General features: G+C 57.2%; 1 protein-coding gene across 1 annotated transcript in view; it reads right to left on the bottom strand.

The window, feature by feature from the left end:
- Window positions 1–3,908: 3,908 nt before the first annotated feature.
- BCAS4 (breast carcinoma amplified sequence 4) overlaps window positions 3,909–25,174 on the bottom strand; it is a 49,542-nt gene continuing 28,276 nt past the window's right edge. Inside the window, exons 4-5 of the mRNA XM_069496140.1 lie at window positions 22,714–22,848; window positions 3,909–4,315 (exon numbers count right to left, since the gene is read on the bottom strand). Of these exons, the coding sequence (XP_069352241.1) occupies window positions 4,193–4,315; window positions 22,714–22,848 (258 nt within the window). The 3' untranslated portion in view covers window positions 3,909–4,192. The remainder of the gene's footprint in view (window positions 4,316–22,713; window positions 22,849–25,174) is intronic.

Below are 25,174 nucleotides of genomic sequence, written 5' to 3'. Positions count from 1 at the left end.
GCACACAGGACTCACGGAGGAGATCCTGGGATAGCTGCCAGAAGTCAGAACTGCTCTGAACTCTTCCAAACCCACAGATGCTTGTGCTGTGGACCACTAGGCAAAGTGGGGTTTTGCTTTAAGAGGGGGAGGAAGATTCCTGAGTGCCTGCAACTGCCTGGGTCAAAAAAACACATCTGCAGGGAGTTAGTAAGCCCTGGCCTCTAACCCTCCTCTCTGAGAACTCCCCTTCTCTTGGTAGGACTTCTCCAAGAAGGAGAATTTTTATCATGAGTGGATGTTGTATTTTGTCAAATACTTTTTTTCTGTATCTATTGAGAAGATCATGTGGCTTTTGTCCTTTATTAATATGGTGTGGGACATTGATGGGTTTTTCAGATAGTAAACCAACCTTGCATTTCTGGGAGAAATCTTGCTTGGTCGTGATATATAATCTTTTTATATGATGCTGGATTCAGTTTGCTAATATTTTATTGACTTTGCGTCTGTATTCATGAGAGATATTGGTCTGTAGCTCCCAAAAGGAGTGCCTTGGACAGCACAGACGTCTGTAGTGGGACCCCACGCCCTGCCCCCCTAGCTAGACTGCCAGCAGCTTGGACTGCAGTGACGTACAGCTGCCACCCTCCACCACATGCAGCCGGGGCCCAGATGCATTTCTTCATACACCCCCATATCCTTGGAGTAAGTTCTCCATGGTCTCGGGGTCTCTGGTTCTAAGGGTCTCAGATGCAAATGCCCACAAGGGCTAAGCAGGTGAAATAAATTAGTGAAGTGATTTGGATACAAGAAAAGCCCGGAGAGCAGGGCCCCCAAATGACTTGGCTTTAGCTCATTGTTGCCTTGCGAGAATATGAGCCCAGAGTTTTGGTGACAAATTTTCCAGTTTTAAAAAAAAAAAACAGGAAATCCAGTTCTTCGTGTGCATTGACAGTTGCTGACAACTGATTTTAATTGAATTTTTTGAATAGGTAAACGCCAAAATATCAAAAAGAAAAAATGGAGTGAAAATGCCCCCTCTCACCTCCAAAAGATATTCAATATTCTCAAATATTTGTTTATCTTTCCAGAGAATTCTAATGCCTTTCTGTTTCACACACAGATGGTAGCATAGCATGCACAGTTTTCTGCATTTGGCTTTCATATCTTGGCAATATTTCCACACTAATTCAGAAAGAACTCCTAATCCGTTTTTACAACTTCATAGTATTCCATCATATGGACAAATTTATCTCTGTTATGGCTTCTGGACTTTGTATGAGTCTCCAATGTTTTTACCTACTTCTTCAATAGATTCATTTATTTATTTATTTATTTTTGAGACAGTTTTGCTCTGTCACCTGGGCTAGAGTGCCGTAGCATCAGCCTAGCTCACAGCAACCTCAAACTCCTGGGCTCAAGTGATCCTCCCGCCTCAGCCTCCTGAGTAGCTGGGACCACAGCGTGTGCCACCATGCCCAGCTAATTTTTTCTATTTTTAGTAGAGACGGGGGGTCTCACTCTTGCTCAGGCTGGTCTCGAACTCCTGACCTCAAGTGATCCTCCCACTTCGGCCTCCAAGAGTGCTAGGATTACACGCATGAGCCACCCCGCCCAGCCAATAGATTTGTTTTATACATCTAGCTCCTTAATCCATTTGGAATTTTTGGAACTGCTCCGGGTGTGCAGAGTGAGGTATGGAGCTTCCTTTACTTTTTCCCAGCCGGCCATCCAGTTGTCTCAACATGGAAACATTTTAAAACAGTTCAGGACAAACCACACGTTTCTGCCAACCAGATATAGCCCGTGGGCCGCCATCTTGAAACCTCTTGCTCTGAAAGGCATGAAATTCACTCCCACTGGGAAAGGGGAAAGGCGGGTGACTGCAGAGCCTTGTCTTACGAAGATTTGCAGCGACCCTTCTACTGGTGTCCCTGTGCAACGGCCACAAAAAGAAAGATGGCCCCTTCCTAGGCTGCAGTATCCCCCCACCCCATGGGGTTAAGGGCCTGCTAAAGTCGCAGTTAAGGATTTCATTTCCTTGACAAGAGACAAGTTGGGCACTTGCTTCAAACAGGAAGCACGCTAAGTCACCTGGCACAAAGACAGCACCTCTACAATGCAGCCGCCCACAGGACTGAGGTCAGGAGTTCCTGGCCGGGCTGAGTGCCCTGGTCTTCCTTCTCCCCGGGTGTCTCCTACTGTCCCTGGAAGCTCATTATTTGGCATTGCAACCCCCAATATCGAATGGTCACTTCCAGTTCATTCGTCACCTCTTCCCCATAGATGTTCTCACGCAACCTCACCCGTCCGCACTGACGGGGGGAGAAAGATCCAAGGACAGTGAAACCCTAAGAGAGCTGGTTGGACTTTTGCAACTCCCACTCTGCATGACTTGTTCTAACTCTGACATTTAAGGACAGCCCCTAAGTTACTTGCTGTTGAGGTCCTTGGATGCCACTGGTCAGCCCTCTCCCTGCCAAGCCCAGTCACCGTAACAACAGCCTCCATTACCAAGTGCCCCTCACCAGACCCTGAGCCCAGCACGCACGCAACTCGCTTCGTTTCATCCTCCCAACAACCCAGTAGGCAGATGCTGTCATCGCATCTTATTGGGGAGGCTGGGCTCAGAGAGGGTAAGCAACAAGCCCAGGGTCACACAGCTAAGATGTGCAGGAGAGGATAGTGCCATGCAGGCAGGCTGACGTCAGAGCCTGTGTGCTCTTAGCCACGGTCCTGTGTGTCTCTATTTTAGGACACTTACGTTGCTGTGGTTTAATCTCATGACATTCCCTTCCACCCCTCCCTGGCCCCTGGTTCGGGCCCTGGAAGGAGAAAGAAGCCTGGGCATCTCCAGCAATCAATAGATACTCAGCCTTCCAGAAATTAGTGTCCTCAACCGCTTGTCTAAAAAATTAACTTTCCATCGAATGTGTGCTCTCCCTGAGCAGACTGGGGCACGGCGAGTGTCTACGCTTCCTTCATTAAAACCAGTCCCAATCGACACAGTGCAGCCATGAGAATGAACGATCCTCAGCTACACACGGCAACAGGGACACCCCCCACCGGCACGGCCGCGAGCCAGCGAAGGCAGACACGAGGCGGCACGGCGCGTGTGCACACTCCTTACGTCCTTTATTCATACAGGGTGCAGAAACCGGCAACACGGCCCGCGCTGTGGGATGCCAGGAGGCCGGGAGCCCGGCCGGGGGCAGGCACTGACCAGGCGGGGCCCGAGGGGGTCCCGGGTGCCTACAGCGCCGGTCCATTGGTTTCTCGGTCTGGGTGAGGGTTAAACAGATGCGTTCGGTTTGTGAAATTCAGTGAAATGTACACTTAGGTGCTCCTTTCCGTAACATAAATTATACTTAAATGGACGTTTATGACTATTACCTCAACAGAAAAATGCTGACTCTTCCCATAAACAAGGGGTCCACCTATATCTTTGAATTCCAAACACTGTCCTAAAATGGGCACAACCCAACTTTTCTTTGCTTTCCTACTGTTACCTTGCCAGGTTCACTATTTCGGATTTCCCTGAAATTCTAACGTGGAGCTGCAGTTCAGTGTGTGTGTGGGTGCGTGCGTGTGTGTGTGTGTGTGTGTGTGTGTGTGTCTGTCTTGGCTCCGAGGCTCTAAGAGGAATTCCAGAAATAGCCATTACAGGTTGAAGCCAAAGTGAGGAATCTGAGGTGTCAGGACAACAGCAGGGACCTCATCTGCATGAGAAGAAATGAAGCTAAAACACCTTTGATGGGGTCCCGGTGACCCCACCCACTTTCTTGCTGGGAATCCAAAGGCCAGGACCGTGCCCTGCCCTCAGGCGGGGCCTTATAACAAGCAGGTTCCGCACAAGTGAGGAAACCGTCACTCCCAGTCCTCTGGCCCAGACCACGGGCGGGCTCTCGACACCTTTATTGGGATGGCCCTCCAGGCCAGGGGCACTGGGGTCTCAGCACGCAGCCCACCCACCACGGAGGAAGAGCCCTTCATGGAGAAGGGACGTCCCCACCGCAGTCAACCACGGTCACACCTGGCCACCTCTCCCCCTTTAAGACGCCAGGCAGGCTGACGGTGGAGGCTGTGCCAACGCGGGTGCCGACCCTTCTCCAAACGCTGTGGCCCCACACGCGGAAGGGGAGGAAATTCCAAAACAGCAACAATAAAAAGAAAGAAACCGGGGCTGCTCCGTAGCACAGTTTCACTTTCCAGCTCACAGTCGCCGACGGCAGCGAGGGGCTCGATGCTCGGCCTCCCCGTCACCCACGGGAAAATAGTCCTCGGTCCTGTACAACGTGGGCAGCTCGTACATCGGGGGCGCCGGCGCAGACGGTTTCTGGAATGACAAAAACACAGGTGCTCCATCAGCAATTTGGATCCACTTGTTCCATGACCCAAGAATTCCAGTTCTAGGAGTTCATCCTGTGGGAGAGTCACACATGTGACATGTCACCGCCTGTGACAGCCTAAGCCGGCCACCCGAAGGAACCAAAGCATCGAGGTCGGGCCCTCTCCACAACGGACAGCTCTGCAGGCATTAAAAAGAGCTCGGCAGATCTACCTGTTCTGACCGAGAAGGGCTGAGAGAGCAAGGTGAGGAGGGCGTGGACTCGTGACCAAGGGAACCGTGTACCCACCCACATGCGTGGGTGACAGACAGCTCTGCAGAGCCATCAAGAGCCTGGGCGCGGTGGCTGTCACTGGTGATGGAAACTGGTTTTTCTTTCACTGTGTACCCACCTGCGATGCCTGAAGTTCCTGCCATAGGCATGTGCTACTCTTTCAGAAACTAAAATCATTTTAAGGAGCGCTTCCTCATTTCTGGTACAGATTTTTGTTGAAGGAAGGCTGGGGAGGGGGGATTTCCCACCAAGCGTCCCTCCCCAGGCTGGCCGGCAGGACCCCACGGGTCACTGTGCATCTCCGGAAAAACCAGTGTCACCGAGGACCACCTCAAACTTGGCCATACATTGGGATCTCCTGGGAGCTTTATGAAATATTTATGCCCGGGGCCCCACGCCAGAGTCTGACGTCACTGCTCTGGGGTGTGGCCTGGGCGGCAGGGTGTTTCAGAGCCCCCAGGTGATTCTCGACTCAAGGCTGACTCAGTGACTGAACTGCTCTGGGGCAAGGAGGGGTCTGCGAGGCCACTGGGCTGCTGCCCTGGGTGGGGCCCGCAGATGCAGGCAGGCATGTGGGGTCAAGGGGTGCAGGGGAGGGGACCCTCTCACCACCCTCCCCTTCCCTGCCCCACAGCTCCCTGGATTGTCCCATCTCCTGGCCACCTCTGCCCGTTCTGGCCCAGGCTTCAACTGTAGCCGGAGGTGCCAGGGAAGGATGTGGCGGCCACAGCTCCCACTGCCCAGCACCTTCCCTCCCCTGTCCCCACCCCACACTCCACAGCATGCCCATCAACCCCAACGCAGAGGGGAGCCAAGGCTCAGGAGGCGCCTAGCCCTGAGTCACGCACCCTCCAAGCACCCATCCACTCAACCACTGTCTCGCTGAGCATCTGTGCTGGGCCAGGTCCTGTCCTCGTGCTGAAGACACAGCCTTGAGCAAGACAATGGCTCTAGCCATCATGGGGCACACCATTTATAGGGGGACACAAATGAACCAACAGAAATAATGCTGCCATGCTGCGATGGTGGGAGAGGCCTGGGGAACCCAGAAGAGGCCCCAGCTCATCCTGGAGGGGTCAGGGGGTTTTCTAGAGGCTGAGCCCCCCCGCACTGGGGGCTGCGGAGAATGAAGCCCATGCAGAGGGAAGCAGAGTTGGGAGATGGGGCGAGACAGAGTCCCTGCAATGTCATTCCACCGAGGCTAGAATTACCCAGAGACTGGTCCTGTTCATGAGCCTCGGGATTCTCTTCTTTGCGTAAGCCACGTTGGCCAGGGTTACTGTCACTTGCAACTAAGAGTCCTGCCTAAAACGAATAACAAACCCACAGTGGTGGCGGCTCGCAGGTGAGTCAGCAGGTGAGGGCTGGTGTGTGACGCCCGGATGCTGTCAGGGTGCCGACACCTCGCCCAGGGCTGAGCAGGACCCCACCCAGGAGGCCAGGCTCCAGGGGCTGGCACACCGGGATGCCACTTTCACACCCACTTGCTCTTGGATTTGCAGGGCAACCTGGGCACCCCGAGTCTCAGAGGTCACAGGAGCAACGGAAGTGTGGAGCTGGGGCCCACTCAGGCCTCCAAGCCCAGCCCCAACCCATGGCTCCGCGGGGCTCCCTGGGGACAGAGCAGCAAACCCAAACGCTAAGGGCCTCACCTATAGTTTTCACTCTTGAGGATCTCAGAGGGGACTGCAGAGCACTCCGCCTCCCCCCCCCCAACCTCCAGCTGGTGATGAGAGTCCCCTCCAGAGAGTCCCCCCCCCCCCCCCCCCCCCCCCCCCCCGGGCTCTGCCAGGTGAGCGAGGAGTATCCAACTCTGCGGGCTCCGGCTCCCCACCCCCAACCCCGGCCCGCAGGCAGGAATGTTCGCCGCTCTAGGATAGGATAGGTCAAGACTCAGAAACCCGACACCGCTGGTCCAGGGCTCTGCCACGTGCTCCTCTCCAGCCCCAAGCCCCGCCTGCCATCCTCTGCCGCCGGGACCTCTGAGGCACCAGGCCTGGCTGCTCTCCGGCTCTACCCTCACCCCCTCTTCTCCCCACTTCCACCTCGGACACCCGGGTTCCCAAACCCTCAGCCCACAGGCCAGACGCATGTGTGGTCTGCTTCATGATTTCGTAAAAATGGAATTAACTGCAAACACGTAGAAATCAGATTTCCCGTGAAAACCAGACTGCCGGTTTCTCTTGGAAAATGGGATCATCCGGCGGCTCTGGGCCCGCAGTCCCTCGTGGCCCAAGCTGGCTGAGTGGAGGAGCAGTGGCCCCTGAGACCCTTTACCATTCCTGTGACCTGCTGCTTCTGGCAGATGCCCCAGAGTTGGCCCCGCTGCGTTCTGCGCCACCAAGCAGCTCTGTTTCTGACAAAGAACCCAAATGGCTGCTACAGCTCGTGACAAGGTGGATCCTCGGACCCCGCCTGGGCTCAGTCTCTCTTCTGAACCCCCGACTCAGGTCACTGTCTGCCCTCAGGGTCTTTGCTTGCCCTGGGCCACCCTCCCACACCTGTTTCTAGAATGCTCCATAGCTCCTCTTAAGTCCTAGTCCGTCCTTGTGTCTCCCTCTTGGGATGCTCTAATTGCACGTCCCTGACTGCTTGCCGCTCGGGCCAGGGTCAGCAAACCTTTTCTATAAAGAGCCAAATAGTAAATATTTTAGGTTTTCCAAACCAGACAGTCTCTGTCACAACCACTCAACTCTGCCCTTGTAGCACAAAAACAGCCACAGACAATATGCAAACAAAAAGCATGGCTGTGTTCCAATAAAACTTTATTTACAAAAACAGTGGCGGGCCAGATTTCGCCCCCAGACCATGGTTTGCCTCTGAACTAAATCTGTCCTCCCAAACAGAACACGGCTGACCAATCCTTCCCTGTATCTCCCATGCAAGTGCGCACCAAGTGGCAGCTCACCAGACACGGGGTGCCAGATGCAGGGCCGGGCCTGCCTTGCGGTTTGTCCTCGGGCCCGAGTTGCACGTGGTTGGCTGGCTTGGGTCATCACTGCAGCCCTGGTGCGTCCTGGCTCACCCAGAACAGGCAGGAGGCACAGCATCCTCTGCCCCAAAGGGAGAAACAGGTCACACTGCAGCCCTCCTTGTAGCCAAGATCTGAGGTTCCACAGGGTCTGCCCCAGCCCCTACAGCCCCACCAGGGCCTGGGCCAACCCCTGGGAGGCTGAGGCCCCAGGCTGACCATGCATAGGAGCTCGGGTGCCAACTGCCTGCCTCACCCCCCAGGTCACCAGGCACCCCCAGTGCCAGGGACCTTGGGAGAGGCCAATCCCGCTGTGAAAACGATGATTATACCTACTATGCACTGGGTTACATTATCTCTGACCTTCACAGCACTCCTTTAAGGTACGGGTTTCTCATCCTCCCAAGCCTTACTTTCCTCCTCTGCAAAATGGGAGAATACCACCAACCTCAATGAGTCTTGCCTGGAGCACATCAGTGATGCTGGAGGTGCTGCAGCCACCTTGGGACCATGAGGACAAAAGCCACATGCTAAGGATGGCAGTGCAGCAGCCAGGAGCAGCTTGAGTCCCTGATTACTTCCCTGAGAAGCCCCACTGACTCAACTGGTCACCTTGGGACTTCTTGTCATATGAGGAGAACACGAACCGTACTTGGTTGAACCACATGAGTCAGGTTTCTGTTACGTGGCCAGACACACTCTGACTGATACATACTACTGTCATTCTCATTACCCCTCCATTTAATAGTGAGTCACCCTAGGCCACCCAGAGTAAATGGGCAGAGCCAGGACTCAAGCCTTGGTTGTTTACATGAGTGGAAGGGTCTCCAAAAGCAAGAACCGCTCAACGCAAAAGCAGGCAGACAGGGGAGGAGATAAAAATCTCAAAATCATTCCAGAAAATACAAAAGAATTCCAAATAAGTTTATAGTATTCCTTCTTCCAGGAGCTGGGGCTTAACTGCCCCCTCCTCCCTTGAGTGGGGGCTGTACTTAGTGACTTGCTTCCAAGAGCAGAGAACGGAAGGGGGGGAGTGACTGCACAGAGAGAAACCTGCAGACCTGCCGCAGCCAGGCGGTGACGTTCAGCGCGCTCAGGGGGATGGGAAGTATGCGCCTCGCTATGATGTGACGAGCAGGGCACCCCACGGGTCCAATCTAACCACGAAAAAACATCAGACAAGCCCTAAGTAAAGGATATAGGCTGGTCCCAGTGGCTCAACCTGTAATCCCAGCACTTTGGGAGGCTGAGGCAGGACGATCACTTGAGGCCAGGAGTATGAGACCAGCCTGGGGAACACAGCGAGACCTCATCGCTACAAAAAAAATTTAAATTAGCTGGACAGTGGTGGGCACCTGTAGTCCCAGCTACTCGAGAGGCTGAGGCAGGAGGAGCACTTGAGTCCAGGAGTTCAAGGCTACAGTGAGCTATGATCGGATCACTGCACTCCAGCATGGATGACAGAATGAGACCCTATTTCTAAAAAAAAAAAAATTAAAAAGGATATTGTTCAAAATATCTAACCGGAATACCTCAAAACTGCCAAGATCATCATAAACAAGGCAAGTCGGAGAAACTGACATGAACCAGAGGTGGCAAAGGAGACATAGTGACTAAATACCATCCGGTATCCTGGACGCAATCCTGGAACAGAAGAGGACACTGGTGAGATCCGAGTAAACTGCGGCGTTTAGTCCATAATGACGCGCCGGTGTCGGGTCCCGAGCCGTGACTGCACCCGGAGCACGTCAACAGCGGGAGAAACTGGGCGGGGGCATACAGGGATTCTCCGCGCTATCACAGCAACTTTGCTCTAATTCTAAAACTTAAAAACTTATTTAAGAAAAGGAAACAGAAGACTCAGGCCAGTGTCACTCCACACACCAAGCTGCAGCCTCTCTCAGCGCAACCACAGTGACGCGTATCGGGCCAGCGCCAGCCCACGATGGCCCCGCAGGTTCACAGCACATTCGTCCTTACGGCTGCTGAGCGAGGTGATTCTGATCCCATTTTTCAGAAGAGGAAAGTGAGGCTCAGAGAGACACGTGGCCACCATCACCCAGCTTGGAATGGGCGGCACTGGGGCTCAACGCCCGGCCTGCCCGGCCCCAGCACGGAGCCAGGACACAGGTCCCCGGAGCTCTCAGTCAGGACCCAGGACGCCCCTTCAGCATCTGCTTTCCAACCTCGGGACCCTCAGGAGTTGCGCCTTCCAGACTATTCGGAGATCGCAAGCTGGTGATCTTTGGTCAGCATCTGGCGTGGGGACAGATTACAAATGAGTTGGCTGCCAACACTGAAGAACTGGGATGTGAAAATAAATGCTGAGTGCCTATCTCTCTTGAGAAGCTGAGCCGTCTGGCCACAGTGGGTCGGTTCCTGCAGGCGCCGCGAGCCGGCCCCGTCAGACAGGGCGTGTGCTGCCCAGCTGGCCACCGTCCCGCCTGGCAACACCCGGGCAAGTCTCCGCAGGGTCGTCGAGGGCACAGGACGGAGAAGGCCTTGGCTTCCAGCCCCGGGCCCCAGGGCGTGGGGACTGCTGCGCTGGGGCCACCAGTGAGGCCAGCACCTGTTGCCCTTGCCCTGCCGTGTCCTCTAGTGCTCACAAGAGCCGTGAGACATGAACTGTGACAACGTCCACTCCACAGACGAGAAAGCAGGCCCAGAGGGAACAGGGCCAGGTCGAGTGCCCAGGGTCACAGCTGGTAAGAGGCTGAGTCGGGATTCAACTCGGGCTCTTCCGAGTTCCTGGCACCAGCCCCTGCCATGGCCAGCCCACGGGCCTTCCCCCTCAGCTCCTGGCCTCCACTCTCTGTCCTGGCCCGGGGCTTTCTGTACCTCAGGTCACACTTGGCTGTCCTGCCTGCAATGTCTGCTCCGGGGCCTCCAGTCTTCCAGAGTGCTCTGGCAGCTGTGAGCAGCCCCTGCGTGTCCGATCCTGCCCGCAGGGTCGGGCTGGCCGGACTCGGGGAGCCCGCAGAGCCCGCCCGCCCCTTCCCGTCAGGAGCCTCCTGCCCAGGCCGGCCCCAGCCCCAGCCTCTGCCGTGACCACAGCAGCTGGTGGGAGTGGGAGGCCACTGGGGGCCTAGGGACAGCGGCACAGGCCTGAGGGCTCCCAGAGTGGGCTGCCAGTGCCCAGAGTGACCCTAGCAGCAGGGATAAGCAGGTGTAATCTCATTAAGGTGATGCTGTCCCCAGGCAGCAGCTCTGGAAGGTTCCTGGATCCCCATAGATTCTGCTTCTAGCTGGAGGCAAAGCGTTAACACGGAAGCCAGCAGAGGAGCCCCCAGAAGTTCTGCTGAGACGCTGGCTACTAAATCCAAGCTCACACACAGGGACAGCTAGATGGGGGAGTTGGTGTCATGGAACCCTCCAGAACCAGGTCTCCCTGGGGGCACCAGCTCCTGATCCAGAGTCTGATCTCTCCAACCTTGGCCAGCAGACACTGCTGTCCGTGCCAGGCCCCTTCCTCCCCTGCCCATCCCCCTCGGGGCTCCTGGAGTCCCGACCTCTCCTTCAGTTAATGGCTGGTGCCGGAGTCATCCTCTCCACGCCGGGCACTACGCCCCCCTCGCTCCCAACCCCATCCCTTGGTCAAAGCAATAACCTTCTACAAGCACAAAAGACATCTCAGAAGACAGCGTGGTCTGCTGCTGGGCCACCACTGTGCCTTAGGGGCAGCACTGCTCTCCTCTCTCTTGTCGTTCAGGACCCCCGGAAACCCCTGGTCTAGACCCTCCACCCAGGGCCAAGGCCTGGGCCTCCAGTGGTGCCAGCCCTCTATGGCTGCAGAGAGAGCAAGGATGAGGAACAGAGAGCCCGAGCACACGCCACCACGTCTCCCCGATGCCGCGGCCGGTCAGCCCCCCACCGCTGCAGGCTCCGGTCTGCGGGTTCGCTGCTGTGCCCTGCGCCCAGCACAGCACCTGCTGCGAGGGGGGTGCCTGGTCAGCCGATCAGTCCGGGCTCAGTCCTCCAACCTCTCGCACCTCCTCATCCCTGAGCAACTTCATCCAGCCTCACGGTGAGACCCTGGTGGCTCCAGCCCTGACCTCCACGCCCAGGTCTCCAACTGCCACCCACGTCCCCAGCAAGGCCCATCGGTTCTACCTGCAAACGCATCCAGACAGACTCGATTCACACAGCAACCTGCACGATCTCCAGGGAACTGTGCCGAGCGAAACAAGCCAGTCCCCTAAGGTTACAGACCGCGTGATTCCATCCACAGAACAGCGTTCCGATGGCACAATGTTAGAAACGGAGGACGGAGCAGCCAGGGCTGGGCAGGCGGTGGGGGCAGGAAAGCCGAGGTGGTTATGAAGGCCACACAGGGGGTCCTCGTGGCACTGGGACCTCGCAGTCTCCTGGCTGTGGTGGTGGCTACACGAGCCTGAATAAAGTTGTGTGGGATGGGTACAATCTTGGCCAGGCACGGTGGCCGACACCTGTAATCCCAGCACTTCGGGAGGCCGAGGCGGGAGGACTGCTGGAGCCCAGGAGTTGGAGGCTGCAGTGAGCTATGATGGTGCCACTGCCCTCCTGTCTCAAAAAAATAAATAAATAAATAAAAGCATACAGGAGGATGTGCGTCGGTTACACGCAAACACTACACCACTAATACCAGGGACTTCACCATCCATGGATTTTGGTGTCTACAAGGGGTCCCAGAGCCAGTCCCCAAGGATATCAGGGACAAATGTTTAATGTGAATGAATGAATGAAGGTGGTGGAGTGAAGATGTGGCAGGGGAGGAGCTAAGCCTGGCCCCAGGCTGGGGTCTCTCATGTGGCAGCTCCTAGAGTGGCCAAGGACGCATAAGAGGGGAGCTTAGGGGAGGGGAGGGGCAGCCTCCAGGTGGCAACACGGGGCGTGGTCTCCCATCTCAGGAGCCCAAGGGACAGAGGGAAAGATGATAATACCCTGCAGGCCGAGCTGAGCCGCCCACCCTCACCCCTACCACCGACACTCTTTAAAGAACCAGAAATGGGGGATCTGGGTTGGGGTTTAACTCCTTCTGGGGGCCCAGAGGTCAAGGCTTATGAGCCTCCTGCCACCTGCCCACTCCCTCCAGGAGGCTCAGGCTGCTCCTGGGAATGAGGGTGGAGTGGAGACAGGGGTCACAGAAGACCTCGGATTTGCACTTTGACATTCCCTCCAACACCCCAACAGAGCGGCCAGCATTGAGAACAGGGTCCCTTCATCCAGCACAGCAAACTGTGTCCCATTTCCACATCTCTCTGATGGCAGGGACCGCCCCCCCCCCCCGCCCCTTCTAGCTGTGTGACCTTGGCCAAGTTACTAACCTCTCTGTGCCTCCGTTTTCTCCTCTGGAAATCAGGGCTAGTGATAGTTCTACCACATAGTGTGTTATGCCCACGTAACCACAAAGTGCTTAGAAAATCGTGCTCAATGAATTACCGGCTAATTTCATTATAATTACGGCCCCCGAATTCATATTCTTTTTTAATGCCGTCATTAGCTTGTGAACAGCCCAAGTGTGCAATTTTATAATGTTGCATTTTTAATTTCAAAACATGAACGTTTAAGCTAAATCACAACGGTGAGAGCCAGTCCTGGTGCTGCTTCAATTTTTAGTTTACAAGGAGCCTCAAAAATTGTAAGTGCCAGCACATCCCCCCGTCACTGAGAGACACGGCTCGTCCGTCAATGAGGGGGCCTGGCTCACAGCAGGTACTTAATAAATGCCTGCTGGCCAGACAGCGAGAGGTCACAGGAGCCGCACACCAGCCACGGAGATGCCGGCAGCCCCCGGCCTGCGACTTCCCATTTCTCTCAAAGCACCGGCTGACCCATTGCTGTTACCCAAGCTCCTCCTCCCTGCCCCCCCAAAGCTGAGGGGGCGCTGCCCAAGGCCTCCAGAGCCAGGTCCCTGCCATCAACGAGCTGCCAGGCACAGGAGGGGCCGAGGAGGCCAGCAGGCTGAGATCCCCAAGCCTGGTCACAGCTCCTTGTGATGTCCGGCCCTGAAACAGCCACTCCCTGCTCTGGCTTCTTACTTCATTTAAACACCAGCATCTCCCCTCTCCAGCTGAGGTTCCCAGGTTAATTATTAGGACACTCCAAGTAACGGGAACTTTGGCCTTGACTTTGGGGCTGGCAGCATGTCAAGGTGCAACGGTATTGGCCAGAACAGGCACCTGGATGGATTTACTGCCTAACGAGACATGGTTTATTTTCCCAGCAGAAAGCTGACCATGAACAGAACAAGTTCAAGTGCTTCCCAGACTCTTTGAGCATCAAAGGGATCGCTCCTTCTCCAGACACGGTGACCAGAGCTGCAGGCGTCGGGCAGGTCTGCGCCGACAAAGGGGCCACCTCTGCTTGTCACTTCACTGCGGAACCCGCCGCCCACCAGCCCGACCTCGCCTGTGGACACCTGCGGCCCGGCCGCCTGTCTCAGGCTGGGCTGCACACGCCACGCCGGCACCACGCATCGGGCCGTGCTGTTCCCTCCACGCTCCTTTCCTGGCCCACTCTCGGCTGCCCCGACCTCTTTTCTCTCGGGCACAGCAGTCAGAAGTGAGCGGCCCACCTCGGACTTCTCTGCCCGGAGCTCCAGCCTGCGAGTTCGATGTTGTGGAAAGACCTTGAGCCCAAGCAGGGACCCAGTTGCATCATTTCTTCTTCCTCAGGTGCCAAATTCCAACAGCTCCCACGTACCAAGTGCTCATTACACAGTAAGTAAGTAAGAGGGTCCCGTGGGGCCCTCCTGTGGGCACACTATGTCCTGATGCAGACCCCAGGGTTCAGAGAGGGGCAGCGGGTGCCCACGGCCCCGGCTGGCTGGTGGACGGCTGCCTCAGGCCTGCCGCCCCCTCCTCTCCGTGGTGGGGGGCCCACTCGGGCCCACACCCCTTCTCTTCCCATGGGGGGGGCGGTCCCTGAGGGCGGCCAGGCAGATGCAGCTGGGGGAGGGCGATGGAGGGGGATGAAAGGACTGTGGCCTGGAGAGTGGGGGTCACAGCACAGGTTTGAGGTTGTGTGGGTGACACAGGGAGAGACATAGGACAGAGACACAGGCAGAGACACACAGGAACAGATGGAGAGAGGCAGAGACAGCGGAGGAATGAGAGAGACATGGATGCAGGCAGAGACACAGGAACAGAGACAGCAGGAGACACAGACGGATGGGGACGCAGAGGCAGAGGCTGAAATCTCCACGTGGCAGGGGTGCGGTGGGGACCTCGCCTGGCCCACTCCCCCAGTGGCCGTGGCAGGGAGGGCCGAGGACAGGGAGGAGGTGGAAGGGGTGGAGCCCAGATCGGGATGCAGATACCCACAGAGGGTGTGCCCAGGTGGACTAGCCTGTCCCCTCTCACCACCAGCATCTCCTGGGATGCATCCTTGGGCCGGGCCTCTGCTGAGGAGCCACACCCCTGAGCCACCGTCTTGGCCAGGCTGGCCATGGTCTGGCATGAGCCACGGAGGAAGCTGGTCCAGGGGGACGGCGGCTCAGGGGAGAGCGAGCTGCCCCGTTCAACTCCTGCTGGCGGGACCCATGGTGGCCCCGGTGCTGCCGCGGTGGAAAAACAGGTGGTGGTGGTGGCAGCGGGGGCGGTGGGGTTCTGTAGACACCAGCTTCTGGAACCAGCTTTGGAGGCCTCGAAGATGTCAGGGACAAAGGGGTAGGCATGGAACAATCCATCCCTCACAAGGGGGCTGTCTACAAATCAGTCCCGACCGCCCACCCTTACTGCACGCACCTACTACGCGTTAGCGCCGTGCCAAGGGCCTTGGGAGCGTGGACTGGGGGGAAGGCCAGGTGGGGTGACCCGCCATGCCAGCGACAGCAGGCCCACACCTCAGAAAGCCTGGTCCTGCCCACTCGGCACAGCTGCATTCTCGAGGCTGATGCCCACTGCTATGACACGGCTCCCTCTGTCCCCCTCCTGCCCCACACACAGGCATCGCGCCCCCACCCGGCCAGGCTCCGCACAAGGCACCAGTTCACCACAGACTGTTGCTAAGGCACAGATGGAGGCCTCTGAACCAATCGGCCCCCTGAGATTTGAGCCTCTCAGATTTGTTCCCAAAATCAGTTGATTTCACAGAGAAATCTGCATCATCTCTTTAAAAAGTGCAAGATCAGGCCACGCTGAGCCTCAACAGCTGAGGCCACCTGCCACCTGCCTCTTCTCTTGGCCACAGTCCCCACCTGGCCCCTTTGCCTCACTCAGGGCCCTACCTAATCCCTGGCCTTTGACTTTTGACCCCTGGGGCATGAAGAGTTTGGGGCTCTGGAGTCGAGTGGGCTGGCCCCTGGCTTGAAACCTTCCAACTTCTCTGAGCCTCGGTTTCCTCGCCTGAAAAGTGGGATGGTTGCAGTCCCTAGGGAACAGGTGGGCCTGAAGGTGAACCAGGTGACGGCAGCTAAGTGCTGGCAGTGCCGGCCCAAAGGGGAGCCCAGAACGCTCCGGCTCCTGGCACCGACGTCGTCATAACTACTGTTGTTACTAAGGCAAAGATACGACACAGGCCCTGCCCTTGAGAGACTCGCAGTCTAGGGGACAACAGGTGAAAACACAGACAACCCCCAAGATGATGGGCCGACCAGGGAACACGCTACAGTTCGGGGAACCCAGGTGGCTTCCCAGAGGTGGTGACGTCTGACTGGGGCCTTGAGCGGCAATAAACATTGCCAGGCAGGGGGCAGGAAGGCTATTCCAGGCAGGGGGACCAGCATGTGCAAAGGCCACAGACAATGGCGGCAGGGCTGGGCCTGAGGGCACTGTTGTCACAGGGATGCTTGACGGTGACACTGCACTGGAAGAAGGGCATGCTGAGTGTCCCACCACCCAGAGAGAAGTTGGGGCGTTTCCACGTATGCCTCAACAAACAGCCCCCCACAGGAATGAGAACCCCTTGTTGTCGGAAGGAACTTCCTCCCTTCCCGCCCTCGGGATCACGAGACTGCAAGGCCTAAGGAGCGTTTGGTGCCCAGGCCGGCCAGGAGCCCCCGTGCCTCCCCAGCACGCACCCACCAAAGATCCCGGATGAAACAAGCCCGCGAACGCCCTGGGGCCGTGTGACTCCCTGGGAGCCAGTTTGGTCGGGGCTGGTGAGGCGGTGGCAGGGCTGGGACCGAGCGCTACTCGGCCCTCCCTTGTCACGTTAGTATTTGCCATCTGCTCATGTTGCATTTTTACCGCAAGGGCTGATGGGGCCGAAGGAGAAGGAATGGCGGGTTCAGGGCTGGGAGAAGGCGCCTGAGGAGCTCCTCTCCCTTCTTTGTGTCTGTGTCTCGGTGGCCTCCAGCCCCAAGATAAAGCCCAGCCCCGCCAGCTCCTCCCAGGTCACCTCTCCAGGGGGTCTGCAGAGGGCGAGGCACAGCCCCCTCCTCCAGGCTGGCAGGGAGGGGAGGGGAGGGCGGGAGCTGGGGGCCCTGGGGGAGGGGAGGACACCGACTCTGCATGTCAGGGCAGGGCAGCTCCAACCCCGGCCCCCCCACAGCCCTCAACACCCCCCCCAGCTCTCCGCTGCCGGAGGACGCCGCCCGGGAAACCCAGGAGGCCGGCAGGGGCCACAGGAGCCTAAGAACATCCCCCGGTGACTGTTCACTGAACACCTACTACGACGTGCTGAACCCGAGCAGGAAACACAAACGCACAGGCAGGTGCTGCGAATGGGGAACGTGGGCCTGACGGCGCCTCGGTGGGGACGCTGCTCAGGGCCCCACTCAGGCCACAAGTGCAGGCTTTTATGTGAAATTTGCTTTTTACAATGCTGGCAACTAACTCAAACATATCCATATGCCGCACTGGACAGAGAACACGTGTAGTTGGTGGAGATTTGGCCTGAGGATCTCCAGTGTGTACCTTGGCCACTGCGGCTGTGACCCGTGCCCTTGGGAGGATCTCAGAGGGAGGGAGAGACACACTGAACAGGTCAGAGCTCGAGCAAATCCCAGCTCTGCCACTTATGCTGTGGGCCCCGAGCAAGTGAATAGCCCTCTCTGAGCCTCAGGTCCCTTCCTGGAATAACAACATCTGTCTCAGAGAGTGTTACGGGAAGCTAAGGCACAGAAAGCACTTCGTATACAGTAGGTGCTTAATACAACCGTTCGCTGTTAGTCACGCTGCTGTTTAGAGCTGAGGGCTCCCACTGGGGCTGGTGCCAAGAAAGTGGAGAAGACGCCCTCCCACTGCCCCCAAACCTGGCCCAAATGCCTCCCAAGGGCTGGGGCCGCGGGTTCAGGGCGTCGGCCGAAAACCCAGAGCTGGGGACGTGCTGGGTGCGACCCACAGGTGCTCACATCTTTCCACACAGTGTTTAACAGTTAGAGAAATGAACTGCCGACTTTTAGACATTGGAAGATTCATATAAAACTCCAGACGTCCAGCTTTCTCCCCCAGATAGGAAAATCTGGCCACACACTTGGCGCCCATTTCTGCAGGGCTGGTGCCAAGCAGTCTCTGCCCCTTCAGACGAGGCACGCGCTCTGCCACCGACCGCAGTCCACGGCACTCCCCACGGCCTCCCGCCGCTTCTGTCACCCTGTGACAGCTGCTGGGGTCCGAGCGAGTCAGACCCCACACCCTGTCGTCCCCACTCTGCCCCACCCCAAAGCCGCCCTCTCGCCTTCAGCTCCTCGGACCGTCCTTCCCTCCAGTCACGGCCTCCCCCGGCCTCCGCTGGCCCTGGCGGGGTCGGGGTGAACAGGCGGCCAGGCAGGCCCCAGGCCAGGCCAGGCCACCGCCCGCCCGGGCAGCTCGCTCTGTGCGCGAGGCGGGACCTGGCCCCCGCTGGTTGTCCTGTCGGGCCGAAGAGCCTTCCTTGGAAAGCATCACATTCTTCTCCCTCGGAAAAATTAATCAAAATGACACCTCGTGAACAAGATGTTTTGGCTCGGCAGAAAGCAAACAGTGGTTTACGGCAAATTAGCGAGGCTGCTCCACGCCTCTGGGCACATGCGCCAAGGGGAGGGCTGGCCTGGCACAGGCAGCAGGACACGCCCAGGCCAAGGGGACACCTGCCGTGGCCTCCTGCGCACTTCTGAGGCCCACGTGGCTCCAGCCCTTTTCACACCTTCGCTTCTGCACGCCTAAACCACCCCCAGATGCGAGGGGCCCTCTGCGTGCAGGCGCTGGGCTGACCACCCCTCCCCAGGGCCTCTCTGGGACTCGGCCGCTCTTCTGGAAGACGTGAGTCCTGCTCCTGCAGCCACTGGTCTCTCCTCTCGTTGGCCAAGGGCCCAAGACCTGGCAAGGAGAGAATTCCAGAGAGCTCAGGGCACAGCAGGAGACGCTTCCAGGACAGGAAACACTCTGAGCAGCTGAACCCTGCAGCGTGGAGGGCACCCCGTGCCCTGCTCAGCTCTCGTTCAAGTCGCAACAAGACGTCATGACCCTGAGCAGCGGCCTGAGCTCAGGGTCGAGGGCAAGCCCCGGCAACTCGCGGAGCGAGCCCTGCTGCAAACTCTCCCAAGGCTCCCCCTGCCCTGGAACGGTGTGAAACTCCCGTGCGTGGCTTTGAGGCCCTGCAATCTGGGCCCCGCCACCTCCCTGCTCTCTGCTCCCTCCACTCTCTACGGTGCCAGCCACGCTCCTGCCACGCTCATGCCACGCTCAGCACTGCACGGCCCATGCCTCCTGCTGCCAGGGCAGCCCTCTCTGACTGCAAACCCACACTTCCTCCCCAGCCTGCCCCCGGGCCCCCTGGCCCCCCGGCCCCTCCTCAGAGCCCATCCTTGACTCCCTCAGACGAGGTCAGGCCAGCCCTACTTTAGAAACGGCTATGTACCGGATATTCTTGGAATTTGGGCATTGCCTGTATTCTCTCACCAGACACAAGCCCCCTGAGGGAAGAGATCACAGCTCTCTCCCAAGGCAATATCCAGAGGGGTAAGGATGCAGGTTCATGCCCTGATGCCCAGCTGTGTGGCCTTGCGTAGGTTACTTAACCTCTCTGTGTCTCAGTTGCCTCACCTGTAACAGGGGGATAAAAATAGCACCTCCCTCGTGGGACGTCACAAGGACTGATGAGTTGAGAACAGTGCCTGGCACAGCAGGGCTGGCTCTGTGCCGGCCACCCCGTGACAATCGCTCAGCCCTGAGCACTGAGTCTGTCCTGGGCCACTCCGCTGCTCACAAGCAAGCTGGATTTCCAGACCCGTCGATGCACTTAAAGCCCACACTCAGAACCCGCCTCCTGAGACTTCTGGAGTCTTTCTCCTCTGCCTCGGTTCAGCCCTTATCATTTTGCATCAAATCCAAACAGTTTCCCCGCAAGCAAAGCCTCTCGTGATCTTGCCCGTGTCAGCAGACTGCCTGTCGGGCCCTCTGAGGATTTGAGAGGCTACGCGACGAAATCCCAGCTTTGGAGGAATCTAGACGGAAGAAACCAAGCACCGTCTGGGTACCCTTCGAGGATCCTCCCCCCGCCCCCCCCCCCCGGAAAGCTAGTCCAGAGGTCGGACTGTGCCCAGAACCGCACGAGCTCTGGGCCCACACATCACAAGTTTGAATCCTGGCTCCGCCGCTCACTGTGTGGGCAAGCAGTTCAACCCCACAGTGACTCAGTTTCCTCAGCTGTAAACCAGGAACAAAGATCAGACCTGCTTCACAGGGTAGGCTGCGAGGTACCCGCAGAGACAGCCCTGACACCGGCCATGACAACCGTTTTCTAGAAGAGGCCCCCAGCTTGCACCCTGGGTGTAGTCACAACGATGGAAGCCTTTGGGCCTGCACACGCGTGTGCATGTTCTCGGCTGCACCGCTCCCCAGACAAAGCCTCGTGGGGCCAAGATCAACACGCCGGGGTTGCTGAATGACTCACCACCCCTGGCTGGGACGCACTTCCTGGAACAAGTCACCACAGGTAGCTGGGGGGCCTCTCCATGGCTCAGCACGGCCCAGAGTCGGGTGGAGACGGGAGGGTGCAGGTCCCAGCGTGCCCAGCCACACCCGGGGGGATGCCACATTCCTGCAGCAGGAGTGGCAGGGGGACCCCAGTTTTGGAGTCCCACAGGCCTGGGTTCCAAACCCAGCAATGACCTCGGATAGGTGACTCTCCTTCTCCAAGCCTGTCTCTGCCTCTGTAAATGAGAACACTGGTGCCAACCTCATGGGGACAACTGCGCAGATTACAGGAACAGTATCAAGTGCAGACCAAGGGCCCAGCAGGACCCACTCTTAGGATACTTGCTGCAGGCCACATGTAGCCAAGGTCCTCTGTCCTTTTTCCCCCTAAAGTGCTTCTAAAGTCCCTATCACCAGGAATGGTCACCGTAACTTGAGGGAGAGGAGGACAAAGGATGCAGCTTGTGATTTCATTGTCATTGGCAGGCAAAGAGATTGAGTTTGTCTGGAGAAGGGCAATCCCAGAGGGCTTCTCACAGGAGGTGGCATTAACTTGGGCTCTGAAGGATCAGTAGGAGTTCCTAGAGCATGAGACCTGTGAGACTCCTGTCCAGCTGTCACTGGGCTTGGGTAAGTCACTCACCTGGAGGTGAGCAGGTGAGCAGCACCTGCCTCAGCCAGGTGTAAGACAGAGGGAGCCGTGGGGCCAGGGGCCTGTGACCGGAGAGCAAATGCCCAATCAGGCGTCCCAAGTCACACCGTTTAAATAGGTTTCCTGGCTAAATAGAGTGAGTTTACATGGGCCAGATTCTGCCCACAGGCAGAGCTCCTGAGACTTTCTGAATTCCCATTTCCTTGCCTGTCACACGGGGACATGGTGACCACCCCGCACACCAGATGACTGGGAAAGGCAACCAAATCAGTGCACGCAAAGTGCCTAACACAGACCTGCAACGTTGTGATAAATAAGGTGGAGATGGACAGGTGGGGGACAGGCGGGAGGAATGGTGGGGACAGGGGAGCAGATTGGGGACCCCAGGCAGGGCCCAGGGAGCAGTGGGAGGCAGCAGGGGTGGGGCAGGACAGGGTGGGGCAAGGCAGGACAAGCACCTTTCCTGTTGAGCTCGAGCCCCACAGACAAAGCACTGCAGGCTGTTTGGCCTCAGACAAGCCCCTTTACCCCTGAGCCTCAGTCTCCTCGTCTATAAAATGGGGATGATGATAAAAGTGCCTTCCTCGAAAGGCCGCTGTGAGAATTCAGTGCCACACAAAACAGCATATAAAGCGCTTACAACAGACTTGACATAAACTGTTATTATAATCATCAAATACCGCTCAGGGCAGGGTTCCCCAAACTCGGCACTACTGACATCAGGACTGGCTAATTCTCTGTTGTGAGGGGCTGTCCTCTTGCAGGGTGGCCTCTACCCACGAGATGCCAGTACCTCCCCACCCCAGTTGTGACAACTAAAACGTCTCCAGACATTGGCAGATGTCCCCTGGACCTGGGCATCAGCAGGTGATAAGTTGGAAGGATGAACGTGTCTTAAACACGGAAGGTCTCTGTCACAGAATCTGGCCTCAGTTTTCTCATCCATAAAAGAGACACATGAGACAGGTGCAGTGGCTCATACCTGTAGTCCCAGCTGCTCAAGAGGCTCAGGCGGGAGGCTGGCTTGAGCCCAGAAATCTGAGACCAACCTGGGCAACACAGCGAGACCCCATCTCTAAAAAAAAAATTTTTTTAATAAAAATAATTTTTTAAAAACGGACACATGATCCTTCATTCCTTGCAGGGTCATGGAAAGGATCCCAGGACGGCAGAGGAGAAGTGGAAGGCAAAGGCCTCTGTAGGCCACAAAGGGCAACACGCAGGCTGGGCGCCCATCCACCCTCCTGGCTCCTCTGGTCAGCCGGAGGCTGCTGCGTGCCTCAGGAAGGGGGACCTGGCCGGAATTCTGGGTGTCGTCGAGCATCGTCCCTAAGTGTGCAAAGGCAGGGCAGGAGGGCAAGGGCTGTTTCTGCTCACTACGGGAACCCCAGATGGACTACAATACTCAGCAAACGTTAGGCACTCAATAAATGACGGGTGAGTGCGTGAGCAGTCACGGCACAGAAGCTGGGAGCGCAGGGCAAGACGAGGGGGACGCAGGAAGGAGGGAAGGGCTGAGGCTCCCCAGCCACCTGGCCCAACAGACCATTTCCCGTCTGCAGGAGTGAAATGTGCCCTTTGAACTCCAGTTTCCTGAGCGATTGTCCCCACTCTGGGGTCTGGGAGGAAACGGGGAGAGGCCCTCCCTCACGTCGAGGGCAGGATACTCACGTTCCCGAAGGAGGGGCACCCGGCGGCGCCCAGCCACCTCCGCAGGGCCCGCGGGAAGGCCCCGTGGTCCCGCTCGGCCCGAAGCACGTCGGCTTCCAGGAAGGCGACGTGGCGCCCCACCATCCTGACGAAGGCCTGGAGGAGAGACGGAGAGGACGTGATGCCACAGCTGCGAGGCTGGAGCACAGTCCTGGCCACGCTCCCTTGGCCGGCAGGGACGCCCAGCCCTTAATCACTGTGACCAGCCTTCCTCCAACCGGGCTCCCCGACGGGCCTGGCAATAACAGTCACAGCCCCCTCCTGTGTCCCCTCACATTTCTCCTTAGTGACCCTATATTTAGCCTCCATTTTACAGAGGAAGGAAACTGAGGCTCAGAGAGGTTAGGTCACCTCCCCAGAGTCACACAGCCAGGAAGTAGCAGAGGAGAGCCTCAGGGCACACTCATCAAATTCCAAAGCCTTTTTTGTTGCAAATGGATTCTTAAGAAATTGCCGGCCGGGCGCGGTGGCTCACTGTAATCCTAGCACTCTGGGAGGCCGAGGTGGGCGGATCGTTTGAGCTCAGGAGTTCGAGACCAGCCTGAGCAAGAGCGAGACCCCATCTCTACTAAAAATAGAAAGAAATTATATGGACAGCTAAAAATATATATAGAAAAAAAAAATTAGCCGGGCATGCTGGTGCATGCCTGTAGTCCCAGCTACTCAGGAGGCTGAGACAGGAGGATCACTTGAGCTCAGGAGTTTGAGGTTGCTGTGAGCTAGGCTGACGCCACGGCACTCACTCTAGCCTGGGCAACAAAGTGAGACTCTGTCTCAAAAAAAAAAAAAAAAAAAGAAATGGCCGAATGCTCACTTTAACGGTTGATGTACTATATAGAACCTAGAAGCCACCAGGGGCCAGGCAGGCGGTGAGGAGGGTTGAGTGGGGGCTGGGGTCACCTGGAAGGCTGAGTCCAGGCCCACAGGGCCTACTTGGGTCCAGGCCCCAAGGACAGAGCTCCCAATTTCAACAAATAAAAAAGAACTCTGGAGTCGGACTCTCTGGATTAGAATTCAAGTTCTACCTCTTAATAATTATGTGCCTTTTGGCAAGTTACTTAATTTCCATTAGCCTCAATTTTCTAATCTGTAAAATGGGTATAATAACACCAACCTTATTAACAAGTTAAGTGCTTGGCACATATTAAGATCTCATTAAATGTCAGATACTACCATTTTAAAAAGAATGAAAAGAACATTCCAATTTTATAAAAAATTCCCTGGTTTTTAATCAATGTTAGCAATAAATCCACACTTAACAAAAATACCGTGCAGGCCCAGTAAAATTCAACTCACCCATTTGTGACCTCTGGTGTGTGTCTTTTCACACCTTTCTGTGCTCAGCACACATTAATGTGCACGTGTGTGCAACTAAAAGCACCAAAGGTGGCAATGATGGTGCCATCTCAGAGGAAGCACCACCTCTGTGGGCCTCCCTTGGTCCGTTAGTAAAAGGGAAAGGATTTTCTTATACCGGGAACAGGAATGAGGACATCTCGGTGCTGGGCACTCCCTTCACTAGAAAGAAACATGGTCCTCCTGTGGCCTGTGAGGCCTCCTCCCATCCTGCCCTCCCCTTCTGCCTCCCACGTGTGTCCCTGCAGTTCCTCGCTCTCCACAGGCCCTTTGCACGTGCTCTCTCCCCCCTAGAGCACCCTTCGCTCCTTTCTCGATGGGGTGGCCCTGCTTGTCTTTTAGGCCTTGAACCAACCGTCTCTTCCTCGGAGAGGCCTCCCCTGACCCTAACGCAGCCCCCCAGGGCACTGTGGCCTCTCCCAGTTTGCTAGCACCCGTGCCCTCATTGCCCTCCGCCGTTCTTGTCTGTTCATGGTCCACTCCCTGCAGAATGTAAGTTCGGAAAGAGAAGGTGCTGAGTCGGCATCGCTCACAGGTCCAGACCGGAGCCCGGCCCAGTGGAGGGGCCCGCAGGGACGGCGGTGCGTGAGCGCACACGAGTGAGTGGATGAATGGACGGATCCTTAGCAAAACGACACTGGATGAACCCAAGATGGCGGCTTGCGTGGTGCCCCTGCTGCCCTGGGGCTCTGGTGCAGCAGAGCGGAAAGGCTGAATTAGCCACGTGTGCGTGTGCGTGTGCGTGTGCGTGTGTGTGTGCGTGTGTGTGCACGGAGATGGGGTGGCGGGGTGGCTGGGACGCGGGGCCGCGGCCAGGAAGCCTCAGCCCGGCAGCCTCGCTCAGCCAGCACATCTGGCTGTAAAACGCAGACGAAAGTCCTGCTCCCTTCTGCCAGCCGATTCCAATTTTACGCTCCCTGCGTTAATACCAATCTGGAGGGGAGTGTGAGGCGACGCGGAGGAATGCGCGCTCGGATGTCTGAACCGTCTCCAAGTCGCCTGCCAGCCGGGCCGGCCGGGCCAGGCCGCAGCGGGGAGAGGCTGGAACCTGGGCCAGGGCCGCCCC

Source organism: Eulemur rufifrons, chromosome 20, assembly GCF_041146395.1.
Source record: "Eulemur rufifrons isolate Redbay chromosome 20, OSU_ERuf_1, whole genome shotgun sequence".
Lineage (NCBI taxonomy): Eukaryota > Metazoa > Chordata > Mammalia > Primates > Lemuridae > Eulemur > Eulemur rufifrons.
The sequence above is the reverse complement of the archived record's forward strand: the minus strand, read 5'-3'. Positions and strand labels throughout refer to the sequence as shown.